A 20,235-nucleotide genomic window follows, 5' to 3' on the forward strand; every position below is an offset into this window, starting at 1 on the left:
TTTGTTCTTCTTTCTCAAAATTGCTGCAGCTATTCTGGGTCATTTATGGTTCCATATAAATTTTTGAAATGTCTGTTCTATGTCTGTGAAATATGTCACTGGTACCTTAACAGGGATTGTGTTGAATCTATAAATTGCTTTGGGTAGTATGGACATTTTGATTATGTTAATTCTTCTAATTCATGAGCATGGTACATACTTCCATTTGTTTGTGTCTTCCTTAATTTCTTTCTTCAATGTTGTATCGTTTTCTGAGTATAGGTCTTTTACCGCCTTGGTTAGGTTGATTCCTAGGTACTTTATTTTTCTTGCTTCTGTAACAAATGGGATTTTTTTCCCGATTCTGTTTCTGATATTTCATTGTTGGTATACAAAAATGTCTTTGATTTCGGAATATTGACTTTGTATCCTGCTGCTTTGCCAAATTCACATATTAGGTCAAGCAGTTTTTTTGGTGGAGTCTATAGGTTTTTCTGTGTATACTATCATGCCACCTGCAAACAATGACAGTTTTGCTTCCTCCTTTCCAATTTGGATGCCTTTTATTTCCTTTTCTTGTCTGATCACTGTGGCTAGGACTTCCAATACTATGCTGAACAGAAGTTAAAATCCAGGTTTCACTTCTGAGTCCATATGCTCCCCTTCATGCTGCTTCCTCTTATCTGTACTGCCCTTTGGTTAAACCTATGCTAAACTTCTATGTCCAGTTTCAGACACCCCTCCTCTATGATACCTTCCCAGGCAACTGCAGTCTTTCCAGATTTTGCTTTTCCAGGGTTTTTCCCTAGGAGTTATAATCTGTAAAATTTAAAGCTTAACTAAATATTACCTCAAATGTTTACTGTTGTTATGAATTCTTTTGTTTTCCAAGTTAATTTTTAATTTCTCAAAGGCTTCCTGGGCTGCACACACAGTGAAGGACTCATGAATACATAAGAAACTATTCTGGCTGCCTGGGTTCTATAAGAAGAACAAACAATAACACTGGACTGGGGCACAGAATGGGTGGTGGGGAGTCATGGAGTAGAAGGTGGGGAAGGTAGACAACGGCTATATAATAAAGGACCTTAAATGTCATCTAAGAAGTAGAGATTATAAGTGATGAGCAGTCCATGAAAGTATTTGAGAACTGAATGAGAAAAATTCTAATTCCAAAAGACATATCTGACTATATCCTGAATCATATCAGTTGAACAGGGTGAGAGATTGGGCTTTGTATAGCCATAGTATTTGTCCTCATTTGTTTCTGTTACAATAGGAAATGTTATACTTCTGTTCTTTATTTAAATCCATAAGGACACACCCAACCCAAATACACACAGTGCTAACAATCAAGGCAGACTGTTCTCGACTCTGTAGTATGTTTGTATGTATGTATTATTAATTTACTTATTTTATTGAATTTATTGAGGTGACATTGGTTAATAAAATTACATAGGTTTCAGGGATACGGACTCTGTAGAATTTGTTATCTAAAGTCCCAAAGGACAAATAAAAAGACAAAACATTAAGAACTATTTACTCACATTAATAAAATACACTGCTGAAGTCATGAAACTGATGTTCGGAAAGAAAGACTAATTTATCCAATGTGACCAACTAAAGGAATTTTCCGAGTTCAAGATTGCTAACTTGTGAAAAATATATACCAAATAATTTCTCAGCGAATCTGCTTTACCCGGCAAGGAAAAGGCTGTCAATAAAATTCCCTACAAGCAAGCAACTTTCTTTTGCTTTCTAATCCTTTAAGACCTACATCCTCTCCATCATTTCCTCACTGTTTTTCTTTTCTTTCTTTTTTTAAGTAAATGGGAAAGTCATTCAGCTGATATTCTTGTAAGAAGAAATAAGGAGAAAACACTCATTAACACTATATATCCAAGAAAATGGGGACACAGTCAGAAGGAAAGGAATCAAAGATTCCCTCCATTTAAACAAATGCTTTGCTCTTAAGCTAAAGCAATTGTGATTAACTCCTAGGAAAGGTTAGTCACCTAGGATCACAAATAATAATAAAATTAGCAGTCATTTGTGTCCGAAAGAATAGGGGATAAAATGCCTCAAGAAACAAACACCAGCAAAATGTGGGGCAAGGAGACAGTGTTTCCCTGAGGAAAGTGTGTTTTAGTTATATCACCAGTGACTGCTTTAGAATGCTCAGGACGTAAAGGGAGGGCTGGAAACCAATAGCACCTGTGCTTTGCTTATATAAACGGAGCCATGCAATCCCTGAAAATTAATGACAAGGAAAGGCACGGTACATTAAATCTCCTCTTATGTGACAATCACAACAGCTGCCATTTATAAGTTGAGATGGTTCCCCATTATCTCTAATCCTTGGGGCATGTCTGAAGATACTAATATCCCCTTTATATGTGAAGAACCTAAAGCTTAATGAGGTTGCGTTAGGGGTTGAAACCTGTCCACGACTTCTCAGCACCCAGTGGCTGAGCTAAAATAAAATCTTACTAACTTCTAAGCACATGCACTAGATTGGAAAGAATGAGTGTGAATTTTATGGGGAAAACAGAATGCCAGAATAATTAAAGAAAGTAGATGTAATGTAAGAAGAGGCCAGAGGCCCAACCATCAACCCCAGAAAGAGAGCCACTTACCAGCATATTTTGTAGTGTTAGATTCATCCATGGACCAAAAGCAATAATCGAAGGCAAATACCTGAATAAAAGAACAAAATATTAAACTTAAAAATTCATTGACTTCTATGAGTAAATCAGACTGCAAAAAATAAAAAAAATCCCTGATGAAGGTGAGGATGCCTGATACTGCCTGATATTTTAAAAACCTCCATAGGTTTGATGCTTTATTAACCCTGAAGTTTCTCTTTGACTAAACTGCTGGTTATCCTCTAGTACTAGACTAAGCTATACATGAAAACTGCTACTTATCCAGAATTCAAACAAGCACATATCTTAACCAATTTTTTAAAAAATTATACATTTAGTGAGAAAAAATAATGACTCCTCTGCCAAATCAACAGTTTCTGGCTGGATCTCCCACAGCTTAAGAAACACTAAAGCAATCAACTTTCATTTAAACCAATTTCTTCTAACTTTCCATGACACTACCATTTCTAGCACAGCCAAAGCTCAAAGCTCCCCACGCTGTCACCTTGGACACCATCTCCTCTTCTGTTTCAGCATGCAGTCTTGGACCCAGCGTTGTTAATAAATCAGTAATTCACTCTTGCATGCATTAATTTTTTTGTATAGTTACTGAATGCCTACTGTTTTGAGAAATGACTGATGTTACCTTCCTCAGGACCCTCATCTAATCGTTGTTTTCCATGCATACGACCGCCACTCATGTTACGGCCATCATTATCAAATGCATAGGGCAACATTCCCTAAAGTGTGCTCCAAGATATAGCAGTTGCATGAGACAGTCCATAGAAAGAAGACTAAGCCATGTTAGAAATCATGTACATTTTGCCCTATTTGAGATTCTCAATATGTAAGGTTCTGAAAACTCCTCCAGCAAATAAATCTATTTAATTAACTTTTTATTTTTCCAACTAATTTTGGTGAGGAGATCCTTTCTTGAGTAACACTTGTCAATATGCCTTGAAACTAGTGCTTCTCAATACACCAACCTCCTAGCTATCTCTGGCCCAGGTGACTCAGCAGCTACTTTCCTGGGCTCTGTTTTACAGCCTCCCTCCATGCCCCCTGCCCTCTGGTAGTACACACAGCAAATTACAAACCTCCCAAGGACAGGGAATCTTTAATGCCTAATCATTTCCAAGGGATCTTAAGCACTGAACAAACAGAACCCAATCTTTTTGACCTGGCATTTGAGACTGGCCACAATGAGACCTTTCCAGCTTATGTCTCCCAACTTCTTTATGTTTCAACTAAACTTGTCAGCACCTTAGAGTCACAATCCCACCTCCACTGGTGTTCCCTTCATTTCCACCCTTCAAAATGCTTCATACTCCTTAAGGCCCAATGCAACATACTTTTCTTCTAGTAAGAATCCCTTGGTGCAACCCAAAGGAATTAGCTTTCCCTTCTCCAAACTCTCACAACACTGTACAATCATGTGTGTGTGTGTGTGTGTGTGTGTGTGTGTGTGTGTGTGAGAGAGAGAGAGAGAGAGAGAGAGAGAGAGAGAGAGAGAGAGACACCTTTACCAATTACTGTACTTTTCACTAATCCTGTGTTTTATCTCCACTGGTAAACTAAGTTCCTTGAGATCAGGAATCATACTTGATTTGTATTTGTATTCTTCAGTGTTCATAGTAATTGCTTTAAAATTATTTACTGTATGATTAATGGCATTGAGACCTTACATGAAAGCAGGTACTATCTTCATCATCAAAAGATTAAGTTATGCTCTCAATAATTTCAGTGCTATCTATACTTTAATGCTTTTAAAACTGATTCAAGTATGCACACAACTTACATCATCAATCTCAAGTCCAAATTCAATTTTGTGACTTATGCAAACATTCATCCTGGCCTTACAATAAACAAGGCTAAAATGAACAGCTATCAAACAATAGTTTCAGCCAACAGAGTGCGGAACATTTACTGCATTCAGAGGGCTGTTCCAATGACTTGAGAGACCACACAGGCATAACCCAGTTAATCATCCTGCCTCCAGGCAGAACTGAACTTCAACACTTTTCCTGAGAGATGAAGATCTGTCTTGTTTTTAAACATTTCCAGAAAAGGAGATTTCACAACCTCCTTTTAATGGCATCTTATTATACTTAATGTTCATTCCCAGGACATTTTCCTTTCCTTTTAACCTAAGTCAACTCTCCTTACTTTAAATGGCCAAAAGAGGCTATTTTCCAATTTTTATGTGTCTTTATAATTTTCTTCTAGTAGGGGTGTCCAACCTTTTGACATCTCTACGCCAAAGTAGAAGAAGAGGTGTCTTGAGCCACATGTTAATACACTGAGATACACAATTACAAAAAAAACCTTAAAATATTTTAAGTAAATTTACAATTTTGTGTTGGGCCGCATTCACGGCCGTCCTGAGCCACATGCAGCCCACAGGCTGCAGGTTGGACACTCCTGCTCTAGAGTCTCAATGAACTCCTCTTAGTAGTGGCTCTATCAATGAAATAATCATTTATTTTCTGTATGTTAATTTTCACACCTAGCTAAAACTTACTTTTACAGCTTGCCATTTTATATACAAGGTGAAAAAGCTAGAGATTTATATTCCCAGTAATGCTACTTAAAATAAACTGAAATCCATCCCAAATTAAGGTCCAACTCTCAGTGATAATTATTCCAAAATTTTGTGCCATTTTTAGCAAGCAAACAATTAATAGTTTAAGGCTGTTTTTGTTCATAGATAAAGAAAACATTTTAACTGTTTTCTCCCTAAAATTCAGACAAATGTTAAAACGCAGCAGAGAAGAAAGGGGCCCTGACAGTACTGGTAGATACTTGATACAACTGTTCTTTGCTTGTCAAATACCAGCCTCTCCCTGAGCTGAATTATGTCTCATATTTCAAACCCTTTGATCACAGGCATTTTAGAATGCTCATCCCTCAAGCCAGTCATGGTTATTATTTTACTAAACATTTACCAGTAAGAAAGCTGAAGCCCAGAAATCTGAGGGGGTTCCCTAAAAATTCAAAAGCAAGTGAATAGAAAAATTGTTATAATTATTTCTTTAATGCATGCCACAACTGATCGCCCCTTCTATGAAAACTGACAGCACTCCATAGCTCACGTGGCACTAGTTCACATGTTGTTCAGTGTGGGTCTCACCTCCACTCTAAAAGTGAACCCACTGGGGGCAGGAACTTCAGTTCATGCACCTCATAGTACCTGGGTCAGTACCTCACACAGAGCAACTGCTATACATAATGTTTCTTCAATAAGTAAACATAGTACAAGCAAAAGGAGTTGGAATGCAGACAAGAACACAGAATGGATATGAGAACTATTATGAATAAGCAGAGATTCAAATTGTCAAGATATATTTTCAGATGTTTCATTACTTTCAGATGCATGTTTTGGGGGAACTTGGTCCCTTCAGCAGTTAAATGCAGATCTGGTCACAAGATGGGCACTGGAGTCCTCTTCAGCACCAAATTCCTGGTTCATGCGGATAAAGAAGTACGGCTACATCATGTGTAATGTCGTTTGCACAGAAATTAAAACAATTATTTGTTTGACTACTGCTAGGATAATTTTAATTATGACTGTTACTAAGAGTTTCAAAGAAGTTTAAAACAATTTCTTTGTCCTCTCATTTTCCTTGCAGTCTTGTTCATACTATAAGCTATTCACAAAATATTCTTTCTTTTCATGGACAAACATTTACTTATAATTTAATCACAAAAGGTTTATAACAAAAGGGAGTATGATTATCTTAGGTTTTACATAAGTTTTGGCTTTCCAATACAAAATCCACTGATATTTCAAACAAGCTAACAAAACTACTTTCTTGATTGTTATTCCTTGGAAACTGACCACTTCACATAAAAAGAAGTGGTCATATCATATTAGATAAATAGGTTAAATATGATTTCTAACTCATTTCATAAGAATTCCTCAATTCTTATTTCATATATTCATTATGGAGTCACTGGTATCTTAACTGAAATATAGGAGGTATGGGATTTCTTAATGCATACAACTGAGTAGCAAAATAAATCAAATTTGGAAATCATGTGTAAATTTCCTATTTCGTCAATGCCAGTTAACACTGTGAGACCTTTATTTGTAAAGGCATCCATACATTGCCAAGTGCTTTCACCTAGAAAAAGAGCCAAAAGTACAGATGTTCCCCAGTTGTCTTTAAAATCTGAAAGGCATTATCTTGTTTTCAATAAAATGTTACTCCACCTTCTCAGAATCCCACTCCTTCCTCTTCCTTTGCAATTTGTAAAATTCATACCAGCATTTAACTCCCTTCAGCTTGTGGTCCATATCTGCTCTACCTTCATCACTCTCCTAAAAATGTTAGCTTTGTATCTTTGTGAACCACTGAACAGCTAGTAAAGTGACTACAGGTTGATTTTCATAAGACAAGTGTGTTGAGTGATATACGTTGAGGTGAAGGCATTCCAGCACTTCGGAGCAGGATACAGCACAATCAGACTCCACTCTTATCTGACAGTCCAATCTGATGGCATTTCAGCAAGATTCAATTTACAATAAAAAAAAAAAAGGTAGAAAGAAAGAATCTTGAAGAACCAGAAGGCATCAGGGTTCTAAGAAATGTGACCTGGTAGTCATTTTCCTGACCTATACAAACCAAATGTAAAGGTACTAACAACTGCATTACCTGTGTATCCTTCCTTTTCATTCTTTTCTACTTGCAAGCTTTCTCTCATATGTTACCTAATTGTAAAATATTTAATCCAGAAAGCAATCCACAAATACTTATTTTCCACTTTTCTCAGTTTTAGGTATCTTAGGGAACTCAAATATGTATTAGGCATATTTTTTTGGTCCTCTAGTTGCTTATGGTCTAGTTGAAAAGACAGGCATGAAACAATGATTCTTGAATATAAAAAAGTACATATCTTTCAAAATCATTTGAACACCTCTCACAGCCTTTCTCCAGGAAGAAAGTGATTAACCCAGTACTACTCTCTAGAGAATTTAATTTTATACAAAGAAATACTTCCCTGAGCCTGCTCAGGAAATGACTGATATGAGGATTTTTTGCAAAGTGAGTCAAAGCCTGCTCCCTTTCAATTTCTCCTTATTAAAACCTTTCAACATCATCTCAAATGTCACTCCCTTATGAAACCTTTGTTAAGGACACTATTTCTTATTATTCTGAATTTTATATTTGTCTGACTTATATTTTGTAAGACTTAAATTTGTATATTTTACATTGTGATTTTGTGTGTGTGTGTGTGTGTGTGAGAGAGAGAGAGAGAGAGAGAGAGAGAGAAAGACAGACAGACAAACAGACAGAGAGGTTTTTTTTGTTCTGCTATATCATTAATTCTTAGAGAACAAGACCTTGGTTTTCTCAATGTTACTATTGTCCACAATTCTGCCAAACAAAAATACTCTAAGAGTGTATTTTTAAAGCAGCATCTTGATGAACTACCTTTTAATTAAATGCTCTTGTAAAACTCTGTTTTCACATATGTTTCCTCTGCAGCACTGCAATAGAGTAGATAACACAACAGTACTTTTGTCAACATCTCCCTTTTCACTTCACCTGTGGAAGTGACAAGACTGGTGTCATCCTTCAGACACTTTTTGTGTTCATTGAGTTCTCACTCTTTTCCTGAAAAAGAGAGGAGAAAGCTCCCATATTTTTCTATAAATTATGTTAAGAGTCAGCCATCCCTTCAGCTCTGAGAGCTTCCACCAATGACCAAGAAATCCTCTGGGTGCATTAAGCACAGTGGGAAGTCCAGACAGGGTAGGGTGGGGGGAGAAGTTGTCGACATTAGAGGGAATCCCTCCTTCCTGCAATTCCCTCCCTCTCCTCACTTCCCTGCCCACTGAGCTACGAATCATCCTTTAAGACCTGCCTAAATGTCACCTTCTCCAGTGTTTCCTCATCCTCTTCTCCACATTTATCCCCCTTCTATGTTACTTTACTTGATAGGCTCCAGCTCTCTAATACATACTCTACTTAAATAACTGCAATTTTACATTAAATTAGGACTGTGGGAATTAAAAAAAAGTCTGTTACCACAATGCTGGGTGCATAGTAGTAATTCAGTATATAGCAGCCACTGTTATCAGTGTAACAGTACCTACTCATGGGTTCCTCTCTAGTTAATAGTACAGCTACCACCTACAGAGTATTTATTACTATGTACCAGACCCCATCCTAAGTGCTTTATATTCTCAGCAAGCTGGGAGGTTTCCTGAGCCAGGGACTGTGATAATTTATTTCTTTATTCCCCACAGCTATAGACATAGTCAATAGGTGCTCAGTATTTGCTAAATCAAATAGGGAAATGAGAAAAGGCAAAAAGGGTCCACGTGGCCATGAGCAGAAGAGTTGCTACAGTTCGTTGAGTTCTGTGTCAAAAGCATCAATGCAAAACGCACTACTTCCTAGCTCCCAAATCCAGAATCAAAGGGTTTGTGGGGGGAAGACCCACTCTATGAGAACTTGCTTTGTTTGCATAAAGGAGTGTGTCTCTCTCCTCTCATTCTATACTGTCATCCTACTCTCTTTGCACAATTAATCTACTGTTCACATCTGCAGACCCAGCTGCTCCTAACAGCCTGGTCCAGCTACTCTTTACTTTGAAAACTGAGTCCAAGATCCCTCCACAAATCCCCATTTCTCCAATTTTATAAATATTGGCTTGCCAGTGTCCAGTTTTGTGGTTACTTTCAACTTTGTCGATTTGAGAGTACAATTTATAGAAAAGACACATGCCAAATTTATTCACACCTCACCATACTGTTATGAGAATTAAGTCAAACCAAAAAAAAATTTTAAGTATATTTCATGTCATGTTAAAACTTTCCTTTTTTTATATTTTGATTATGCTACTAGAGTTGTCCCATTTTATTCTCCCCTTAATTCTCCCTCTCCCTGCACCACCCCTTCCACCAGCATTCCCTCCCACCCCAGTTCATGTCCATGGGTCATACATATAAATTCTTTAGCTTCTCTATTTTCTATACTATTTTTTAAATTTATTTTTTATTGATTATGCCATTACAGTTGTTCTATTCCCCCCTTCATTCCCATCCACCCTACACCCCCATCCCCACCATTCCCCCCCTTCAGTTTATGACCATGTGTCTCAAGTTCTTTAGATTCTATATTTCCCATACTATTCTTGCCGTCCATCTATTTTCTATCTACTGTCTATGCTACTTATTTTCTGTACCTTCTCCCCCCCTTCTCCTCCTCCCACTCCCCTGTTGCTAACCCTCCTTGAGATCTTCATTTCTATGTTTCCACTCCTGATCTAGCTGTCCTCTTAGTTTGCTTTTGTTTTAGGTGTTGTTGTTAATAACTGTGAGTTTGCTGTCCTTTCACTGTTCATGTTTTTTTTAACTTCTTTTTCTTAGATAAGTCCCCTTAACATTTCATATAATAAGTGCTTGGTGATGATGAACTCCTTCAATTTGATCTTATCTGAGAAGCACTTTATCTGTCCTTCCATTCTAAATGAAAGTTTTGCTGGATAGAGCAATCTTGGTTGTAGGTCTTTGGATTTCATGACTTGGAATACTTCTTTCCAGCCCCTTCTTGCCTGTGAGGTCTCTTTTGAGAAATCAGCTGACAGTCTGATGGGGACTCCTTTGTAGGTGACTGTCCCCTTATCTCTTGTTGCTTCTAGGATTCTCTCCTTCATTTTAACCTTGGTTAATGTAATTATGATGTGCCTTGGTGTGTTTCTTCTTGGGTCTAACTTCTTTGGGACTCTCTGAGCTTCCTGGATTTCCTGGAAGTCTATTTCCTTTGCCAGACTGGGGAAATTCTCCTTTATTATTTGTTCAAATAAGTTTTCCACTCGTGGCTGTGCCTTTCCCCCTTCTGGTACCCCTATAATTCAGATGTTGGAGCGTTTAAAGATGTCCTAGAGGTTCCTAAGACTCTCCTCATTTTTTTGAATTCTTGCTTCTTCACTCTTTTCTGTTTGGCCATTATTTGCTTTCTTCTGGTCCACTCCATTGATCTGAGTCCCAGTTTCCTTTTCATCGCTATTGGTGTCCTGTGCAACTCCATTCATTTCAATTAGTTTTGCCTTCATATGTTTATCTAATTGGTGGCTATAATCAACCAGTTCTGTGAGGATCCTGATCACCAGTGTTTTAAACTGTGCATCTGAGAGTTTTGCTATTTCTTCATCGCTTAGATTTATAGGCTCTGGGGCTTTGAGATCTTCTTGAGCCATTTTTGGTCTGTTCGCACCTTTTAAGTGTGAGGAGTGGAGCCCTGGACTCCCAGGTCACTGGGTTGTGACGCTATATGTGGGGGCGTGGTCAGAGCGGGGAAATGGCGGCCCCCTCTGCTGTTTCAAGCCACTGGGTGAGGAGCAGAGCCTTAGGTGGTTCACCAGGGCAGGGCCACTTAGTTCACTGGGTTATGACGCTGTATGTGGAGGCAGGGTCGGTGCGGGGAAATGGCGGCGCCCTTCACAGCTCGCCACTGGGGCCTGCTGGCTCTTGTTCAATCGCCCACTCCCTCGCTTGTCTATCCACACACCAATGCGCGACCACAGTTAACCCGCAGCCCTGCTCCCTCGATGTTTCCCCGCAATTGCTTGCTGAGTTGCCCACCAGGTCCAACCCTGCGCCTGGATTCCACGCGCCCGAGTCCGTCTGACCGAGTTTTCCTGTGCAAGGCCACTCTGCCAGCTGCTGGTTTCGCCCCTCTTACTGGTCAAGCTAAAGAATTTGTTGTTATCAGACTTCCAAAAAGTTCAATTTTCTGTGTTCTGGCTGTGTTTTCTGTTGCTAATATTTAGTTGTTTCTAAACTTGGTTGTGTGAGGAAGCACGACGTCTCCACCTATCCCTCCATCTTGGCGGAAGTCTGGCTATCTTCTATACTATTTTTAACCTCTTCCTGTCTATTTTGTACCTACAAAATTTATGTTAACTCTTATTCCCTGTATCCTTTCTCCCTTTCTACCCCTCGCTCTACCCACTGATAACCCTCCACATGATCTCCATTTCTGTGATTCTATTCCTGTGCTAGAGTTGTTTGCTTAGTTTGTTTTTGTTTTGTTTTGTTTTTAGGTTCAGTTGTTGATAGTTGTGACTTTGCTGTCATTTTACTGTTCATATTTTTGATTATCTTATTCTTAGATGCTAAGCTTCAACACTTTTGTCTCTTTCATTGCTTCCTCCTATCATCAGATACAAAAACAGTTCTAAAAAAAAAAAGAGTTAAACTTCATTCCTCTTGGAGAAGCTAGACTGGAAGTGAAAGGATAGCCAGCACCAAAAGCCTGTCTGATCACCGGGAGTGTCTTCACCACGGCTATGTGTCGGAGCCGGTACTGCTGTGCCAGCCCAACTCCAGCCTGTGCCTGCGAACCTCTGCTCCTGGGCACCAGAGAAGGAGTGCCAGAGTACCACCCCTATTGCTGGTGAGTTCTACTGATAAGACACCACCCATCCATTTAAAAAGCTGTCAAGTAACTGCTGTCTTTTTACAATGTAATTAATCATCTCCTTTATATACAGCTATACACACAAACATGATATATGTGTCTGTGTGTGTGTATATACATATCCATATATGGTTATATACATGGATATATACAATGTAATTAATCTTTTCCTTTATGTATGGCTATATATATGGCATACCAAACAATGCCTTAAGTTACAGTTAATATTGCCTGACTGTGAAGATGTCAAAGTATATTAAAGACACAAAGCAAGCAAGCCAATAGCATCCACGAGCAATACGGCATTGTTCCTGATCTCAGGGAATTCACAGTCTGTTGTAGGAAACAGCTGTGCTGTGGAAAGTACTACTCTGAATTGCAGTTCCACTTTCTAAGGGCACATGGAGAAGTGTCTCTTCCAACAACTAATTCTTCTTTGCATTCATTTACCTTTTCTTCCCCCCCCAAGATTTACTGAGATATAACTGACATACAGCACAGTATAAGCCCAAGGATACATCAGAATGACTTCATTTACATATATTGTAGAATGAAAGGTATTTACTCACTGCCTGCTCACTCAGTCATTTTGAATGCAACAGCCACACAGTACTCATGCTCACTCAACAACATCTACCACCCCCACTGAACAGTACAGTGAAGTCGTCATTATTCACACATGCACATTCCAGTCCACTCTCCTTGGCTGCCAGGTTACATCGATGTTGCACAAACTGTTCTCGCTAGATTAACAATGGCTGGACTTTTTCAGGACAGACCTTGCATATTATATGTATGACTGTTCAGGTGAGCGGGTAGGGAACATGCACACAGGGGCTCAAGTTGGACAATTAACAGTCCATAATCTCTTGACCACAGTTAAACTGTTCCCAAGGGTCTGATGGAATTTTTAGATTAGGGACCAAGGAAGTCAAATGAGTCTTTCTTTAACAACTGATGCTATAAAACCTGGGACATGTTGAGGCCATGTTTCTAAGCATGTGGACCAGAGAAGCAGACAAAGCTGGACTGCAATGAGAGAGAAATGAAAGGGACACACATGAGAATAGAAACAGAAGATGGGGAGATAAGAAGTGATTGTATTTGAACCCCAGTCACTTCCTATCTGTGATTTCTTTGAAATATCCCAGAGTCATTTATCTTACGGTTTAGTTCCTCTCACTTTAGCTGAAAAGACTCCCAACTACTACTACAAGAACAAATAAATATAAGATGTTAAAGGAAGAAATAACCAGGCTTGATCTTCCTTTGAATATAGAGCTGAAAGTAAGTTTGAATATTAACAGTCCTGTGGAAAAAGGCAATAAAAAGGAAAAGTTCCCTAAAAACCAACCAGAGTTTCAAATCTTTTAAAATAGGAAGTAGTTCTACCAAATCTGAGACCAACAGTATGACAGAACACAGAGCTTCTATTTAGCACTCACTCAACTCCAACTCTTTCAAATACTCCATTCCTTTCACATTTAATCCTTTACCAGTGTTTTTTATAATATATTTTATTGATTATGCCATTACAGTTGACCCATTCCCCCCCCCTTCATTTCCCTCCACCTGCACACCCCCCTCACCCACATTCCTTTGCTTTAGTTCATGTCCATGGGTCATAAGTTCTTTAGCTTCTACATTTCCCACACTACTCTTGCCCTGCCCCTATTTTCTCCCCACTGTCTATGCTACTTATTCTCTGTACCTTCTCCCCCCTTCTCCTCCTCCCACTCCCCTGTTGCTAACCCTCCATGTGATCTCCATTTCTGTGGCTCCACTCCTGTTCTAGCTGTCCTCTTAGTTTGCTTTTGTTCTAGGTGTCATTGTTAATAACTGTGAGTTTGCTGTCCTTTCACTGTTCATATTCTGTATCTTCTTTTTCTTAGATAAGTCCCTTTAACATATCATATAATAAGGGATTGGTGACGATGCACTCTTTGAACTTGACCTTACCTGAGAACACTTTATCTTCCCTTCCATTCTAAATGAAAGCTTAGCTGGATAGAGCAATCTTGGATGTAGGTTTTTGGATTTCATGACTTAGAATACTTCTTTCCAGCCCCTTCTTGCCTGCAAGGTCTCTTTTGAGAAATCAGCTGACAGTCTGATGGGAACTCCTTTGTAGGTTAACTGTCTCCTTTTCTCTTGCTGCTTTTAAGATTCTGTCCTTATCTTTAATCTTGGCTAATGTAATTATGATGTGCCTTGGTGTGTGCTTGCTTGGGTCCATCTTCTTTGGGACTCTCTGAACTTCCTGGATTTCCTGGAAGTCTATTTCCTTTGCCAGATTGGGGAAATTCTCCTTTATTCTTTGTTCCAATAACTTTTCCAATTGTTGCTCTTCCTCTTTCCCTTCTGGTACCCCTGTAATTCAGATGTTGGAACGTTTAAAGATGTCCTGGAGGTTCCTAAGCCTCTCATTTTTTTGAATTCTTATTTCTTCATTCTTTTCTTTTTGGTTGTTTCTTTCTTCCTTTTGGTCCATTCCATTGATTTGAGTCCCAGTTTTCTTTCCATCACTGTTGGTTCCCTGTGCATTTTGCTTCATTTTACTTAGTGCAACCTTCATTTTTTCATCTAATTTGTGACCAAAATCAACCAGTTCTATGAGCATCCTGATCACCAATGTTTTGAACTGTGCATCTGATAGGTTGGCTATCTCTTGGTTGCTTAAAAGTACTGACTCTGGGGCTTTGATCTGTTCTTCTGTTTGAGCCCCCCCCCCACACTTTTTTGGGGGGTGGTCTCACCTGTTACGTAGTGAGGGGCGGAGCCTTAGATGTTCACCAGGGTGGAGTAACCCAGGTGCTGGGTTGTGACATTGTATGTGAAGGTGGTGTCAGAGAGGGAACAATGGTGCTTGTTCCATTTTCTCTTGGATTTCAGTCCCCTCTGCTGCTTCCCATGAGCAAACTGGGCCCTTCTGGTGCTGGTTCTGGGTGGGTGGGCCTGTGTATGTTCTAGGACTCTGTGGGTCTCTCCAACGAATTCTCCTGTGAGGCTGGGAGTCTCTCCCTGGGCCTCCACCCTGACAAGTGTTTTGAATCAGTGCTTTTAGGCTTTATTTCCTGGCACTGGGGCCCTGGGTTGCACAGTTTCTCCCACTGCCCCTTTTTTGCCTGGTTTATCTGCATGTGAATGTGTGGCCAAGGTCAGGCAACTGCCTTGCGTGCCTCACTGGCTCTGCTCGTTGTCGCCCCATGGCTGGGTCTGCAGCCACCGCCTTTTCCTGTTGTGACCCCTCTCTGCAGGCCACCGACTCCGCCCCTCTTACCAGTCTGGATGAATGGTTGTTGGACTTCAGTACAGTTCAATTTTCTGTCTGTTCTGGTTGTGTTTTTGTTTCTAAATCTTTGTTGTCCTTAATTTTGTCTGTGGAAGGAGGCACAATGTTTCCACCTATGCCTCCATCCTGGCCAGAAGTCCCCTTTACCATTCAGTTTTAAAATGTGCTTCACGCTTACTGAGGGGAGAGGGGTGGGGGTGTCACAAATGCACAATCTGTGACATTTCTGGTTCTTTCAAGTTCTAATTATTTCTTTCCCCCAAAACCAGTCAACCAGACAACTTCTCCAATGACACATTCAAAAGGTAAGTTGTATGTTCTTAAACACTGAATAGTTCTTCTTCAATGAAAACAGCCCAAACAACAAGCTGTAAATGTTTAATCATGTACCACAGGATGCTATCTGCTGTCCCTAACAAAGGATCATTGTTGCTCATTAAAAAGGAAAAAAAATCCAGACTGCATTTGAGTCACCTTGACATCACCCATCATAAGTGACTTCTGAGTCTGTTTCAGAACCTCCAGACCAATACCTCCCCTCATCTACCTGTCACCCCCACCCCAGCGGTGCAGCACAGCGGCTGGGTTGACTCCAAGGCTGCAGGTTATCAGTGAGAAGGACTGGAGGGGGCTCAGGGGTTGCAAAAGTTTATTGTGCAGTCAGATCAAACTGGAAAGGTGACAGAATCACTCTGCTGGGAATGACCCTAGCCTGGGGCAAGGAGGTGGGGGCCCAAGGGGGCTTCATTTCACTCTGCCTTGTCTAGTAGGCGTTCACTGTTCTGGATTTGGAGATGGATCAGTGCCAAGAGGCAAGGGAGATGGATCCCTTTTTTATCTGGGGCCTATAACCCATGAAACTGTATGTGACAGGGTCCCCCGTCAGCTACATCTTTGGCATCCAGATGCACACGACTACAGAGGGGACGCCTGGCTCTGCACCAAGCCAGGGAGAAGGCGAAGGGAGAAGGGTGAAGCCTGCAGAATTTTCAAGTAGAAACATGCGGCTCGATGTTTCAAAGGATCTTTTTTTGTTTCTTTGGCATTTTTTTACAAATGTGATTTAGAATGACAAAGTATATTATATAGTAATATTGTCCCAAATTACTCACTGCCTTCCCTGTAAGCAGATTACATGTCCTTGACTATGAGACTGTCAGGCCTCTAGCAGGAAGAATAATTCCTGACCCAACTGACATCAGGTTTGGCCACATGACCTGCATTGGCCAATTAAATGTGGACAAACAGATATATGCCAGTTCAGGGCAGCAGCTTTAATAGGCCATTGCATGGTTTGCTTTTTTATCCCCTCAGTCATAATGTATGGTTACCTCCCATGTGCCTCCCACCGGGGACCTGGCCTGCAACTGAGGTATGTGCCCTGACTGCGAATCAAACCAGTGGCCCTTTGATTCACAGGCTGGTACTCAATCCATGGGGCCACACCAGCCAGGGCCCCTCTGTCATAATAACAGCAAGTCCCAGACAGGCACAATTCCTTCTGATTGGAGCCTAGATTGAAGGCCCATGATACAGAACCACAGCTGCTCTCTGCTGACATGGGACAACAGAGAAGTAAACCTGGTTTGTCTCAAGCTATTGAACTTCTAAGGCTGTTACTGCTGTATCACCTAGCATAAGCTGGCAAACAAACACAGTGGTTATTATAAAGTAAACCTAGATTGCTACCTACCCTATATTCTGCACTCACAATTTACCATACATCCTGAAGCCAGATTAAAGGCTTGAATGTACAGTCTTGATCATGTAACCTTTTTATACAAAAATCCAAAATGATTCTTCATAGTCTACCAGATGAATGTCAAGGTTCCCAACCCTCTATAAGCTACCTACTTTCCTAGTTTTTTTATAACACAACTTCCTTTCAGGGACTCTATAACTAGAGTTTGTACTTCTAAAGATATCTGTAACATAGTAAGAAACGTATTGTTGTTCTTCATCTCTGGTTCCTGAGTAATAGGAGCATCTTTTTTCCTTGACCTAGAGCTCCTAAGTCCCCTGGAATTTCCCCAGTGATAGTAACCTTCCTTGTTCTAATGAGGTGACTCACTGGGGACCCTCAATAGCTTCAGGATGGGGGCTGGATGCCAGAAAGAATGAGCCTTGACTAGCCTAGAACTTTGAGTCATACTCCATCTACTCTCCAGGAAAGGAAGAGGGGTTAGAGATTCTGTTAGTTATCAATCAATTATGTTAGAAAATCACTGATTTTCATCAATGCCTACATGATGAAAATTCCATAGAAACTCCTAAATGACAATGTGTTAGGAGGGTAACACACCTCAACTCGAGAGAGAGAAACTCTGTGCTCGGGATCCTTCCTCTACATACATCATCCGGTTGTTCATCTGTACCCTTTATAATAAACCAGTAAACCTAAGTACATGTTTCTCTGAGTTTTGAAAGCCATTGGAGGGGTCAGGGGAAACCCAGATTTGAAGCAAAGTCAGTTGGAGGTGCGGGTAACCTGGGAACCCACTACATATAATTAGTGTCCAAAGTGAGGATAATCTTGTGGGACTGAGCTCTTTACTTGTGAAGTCTGTGACAACTCTGGGTAGTTAGTGTCAGAAATGAACTGACTTGTAGGATACCCAGTTGGTGTCCATAGAGAACAGCAGCACTGCTTGGTGGAAAAAAACCCCACATGTTTGGTGTTAAAATTATTGTGAGTCAAAAACAGTTTTCCTCTAACATCTATTTGTTTCTGTTCTTCACATACACCTTGATTCCCATCCCACATTTCTTCCTTTTGAAACTCCACACATACTTGAAGCCCCTCTTCTAGCCCCACTTTAAGCTATAAAGCCTTCCTCCTCTGAAGTCACAAAGTACTGAAACAATGAATAATGAGGTTTATCATAATTTATTTTCCATTAGTGTTACATATATATTTAATCCTCCTGACACATTATGAATTTTAGAAAGCAAGATCTACTTGATCCCCACAAACTCCTCACACAATATTTTTCACAAATGCTCTCAATTAATATTTGTCTAATTAATGATATTTGAATGGACAGTGAAAACTATTCCTAGGACGGCTATTGCAGGGCGGCTATGGTGCCATTCTGTCCATGCAGCTGCATCATGCATGGACCTGGATATAAAGGCCGAAGTGTACATGCAGAGGCAGCAGTAGAGCAGGTGCATTTAACTGGGTAGGGATACAGGCAAAAGCCCTGGATGGATGCTGAAAAACGCTCCATACTCAGCCATGTGTTGGTCTGGAACAGTGCTGCCCAACAGACATATACTGACCAACTTAGTTACTTAAAATGTTTTTGTAAACACATTTAAAAATGATTTTACTATTATATTTTATTTAATCCAATATAGCCAAAATATTTATCTTTGATGTCCGGTGTGTACTTTCTACTTACAACACATTACACTTCAGACCAGCCTAATATCGCAGGCTCAAAAGCTTCCTGTGGCTGGATGGCCGCTGTCCTGGACGGTGTGGGTCTAGAACTCATCACTTTTGAAGCCAATTAAGTTTTTAGAAATTCATAAAGCAAAGGGAGGGGGAGTAGAAAAGGATAAAGGGGGAGGGGTCAAACAAATGGCGATAGAAGGAGACTTGACTTTGGGTGGTGAACACACAATGCAATATACAGGTGATATATTATGGAACTGTATACTTGAAACCTAAGTATACTCATTTTATTAACCAAAGTCACCCTAAGAAATTTAAAAAATTTTTAAATGATACTAAGTTCAAAAAGCAACAGCTTTCTTTTGCTGTAATGTCATTTTCTTCTGCTCATGATTTTGAGGGATTAAACACCTTGATGTTTGGTAGTGCCTAGCCTCACTTGCAAATAAAATAAACAAAACATTAAAAGCAAATTTAATTAACAAGGTCAAATTGTTCAAATAAATCATACACTGACTTATAAATATTAAAGTTAATGATCATGAAAACAAATGGGCAACTAAGTAGAAAAGGATATAATCCTAAATAAGTGATTTTGCAGGTATTTACATTTTGGACAAACTCTTCCTCTTTCTCCTGTCTCTGCCCCCAAAAACCCACCAAGCAGAAAACGACCAAAAAACGACCTTACAACCATGTGGTACAACAGAAAGTATTCACGACTGTACCACACTGGCATTCAGAAAAAACAGGGCTGGAGCCAACCTCTCCTACTGGCTGGTCTTGGTCAATTCACTCCTTAAGCCTCAGTCTCTTTGGTCTTATGTAACAGGGTTAGAATGGTCTGAGTTGAGAAGTGTCCAGCTCTAGTATTCACTTCACACACAGAAGGCGCTCAAACACTGAAGTAGGGAAGAAGGAAACAGGAGGAAGAATTTATTTGTTGTCCTCTACATGTACTGAATGTGGCTATGCAGGAAGGCAAGAAACTTGTGCCAGATGTGACAAAAGCATGAAAAGTGAAGGGTCCTAGAACGTTCTGGGCATTCTGGCTGCCATCTGGGAGACCGGGAACTGGCTTTCTGAAGCCAAAGCTAACATGACCAAGGACATTTGCCTGTTCTCTCCCACAGAGTACACATAACAGCATAATTAGTGCTTCTCCACACATCTTTTTCCTCTATACTATCTCCTGCCAAAATCCAAAGGTTATGAGAAGGTAGCTAAACTAACAAGCAATTTCCCCCACTCTACTTGCAATACTTCTAAGACAAATACCCTTGGACTTAAAACTATAGTCACACTGGTAAAGAAAAACACACCCATATCAACTCTGAAAATTATGCGACAAAGGTTCTCAGTTTTTTTTTCTTCTAAACTAAAGAGGCATAAAAAAGGTATCTCCATGTTTCTCAAAAGCTACTTTTCCAAAAAAAGGGAATTAGAACACACTCTGTAACACTGCATAATAAGCTACTGCGGGAGAAT

At 39.9% G+C, this 20,235-nt stretch overlaps 1 protein-coding gene across 1 annotated transcript in view; it reads right to left on the reverse strand.

Annotated features, from left to right (window-relative positions):
- The window catches only part of KIF13A (kinesin family member 13A), a 207,987-nt gene that overhangs the window by 96,569 nt on the left and 91,183 nt on the right, over window positions 1-20,235 (reverse strand). The window contains exon 4 of the mRNA XM_053668250.1: window positions 2,616-2,676. Coding sequence (XP_053524225.1) covers window positions 2,616-2,676 — 61 coding nt within the window. The remainder of the gene's footprint in view (window positions 1-2,615; window positions 2,677-20,235) is intronic.

The sequence above is a fragment of the Artibeus jamaicensis genome, unplaced genomic scaffold (assembly GCF_021234435.1).
Source record: "Artibeus jamaicensis isolate MK-2021 breed Jamaican fruit bat unplaced genomic scaffold, CSHL_Jam_final contig_482, whole genome shotgun sequence".
In the NCBI taxonomy this organism is placed as follows: domain Eukaryota; kingdom Metazoa; phylum Chordata; class Mammalia; order Chiroptera; family Phyllostomidae; genus Artibeus; species Artibeus jamaicensis.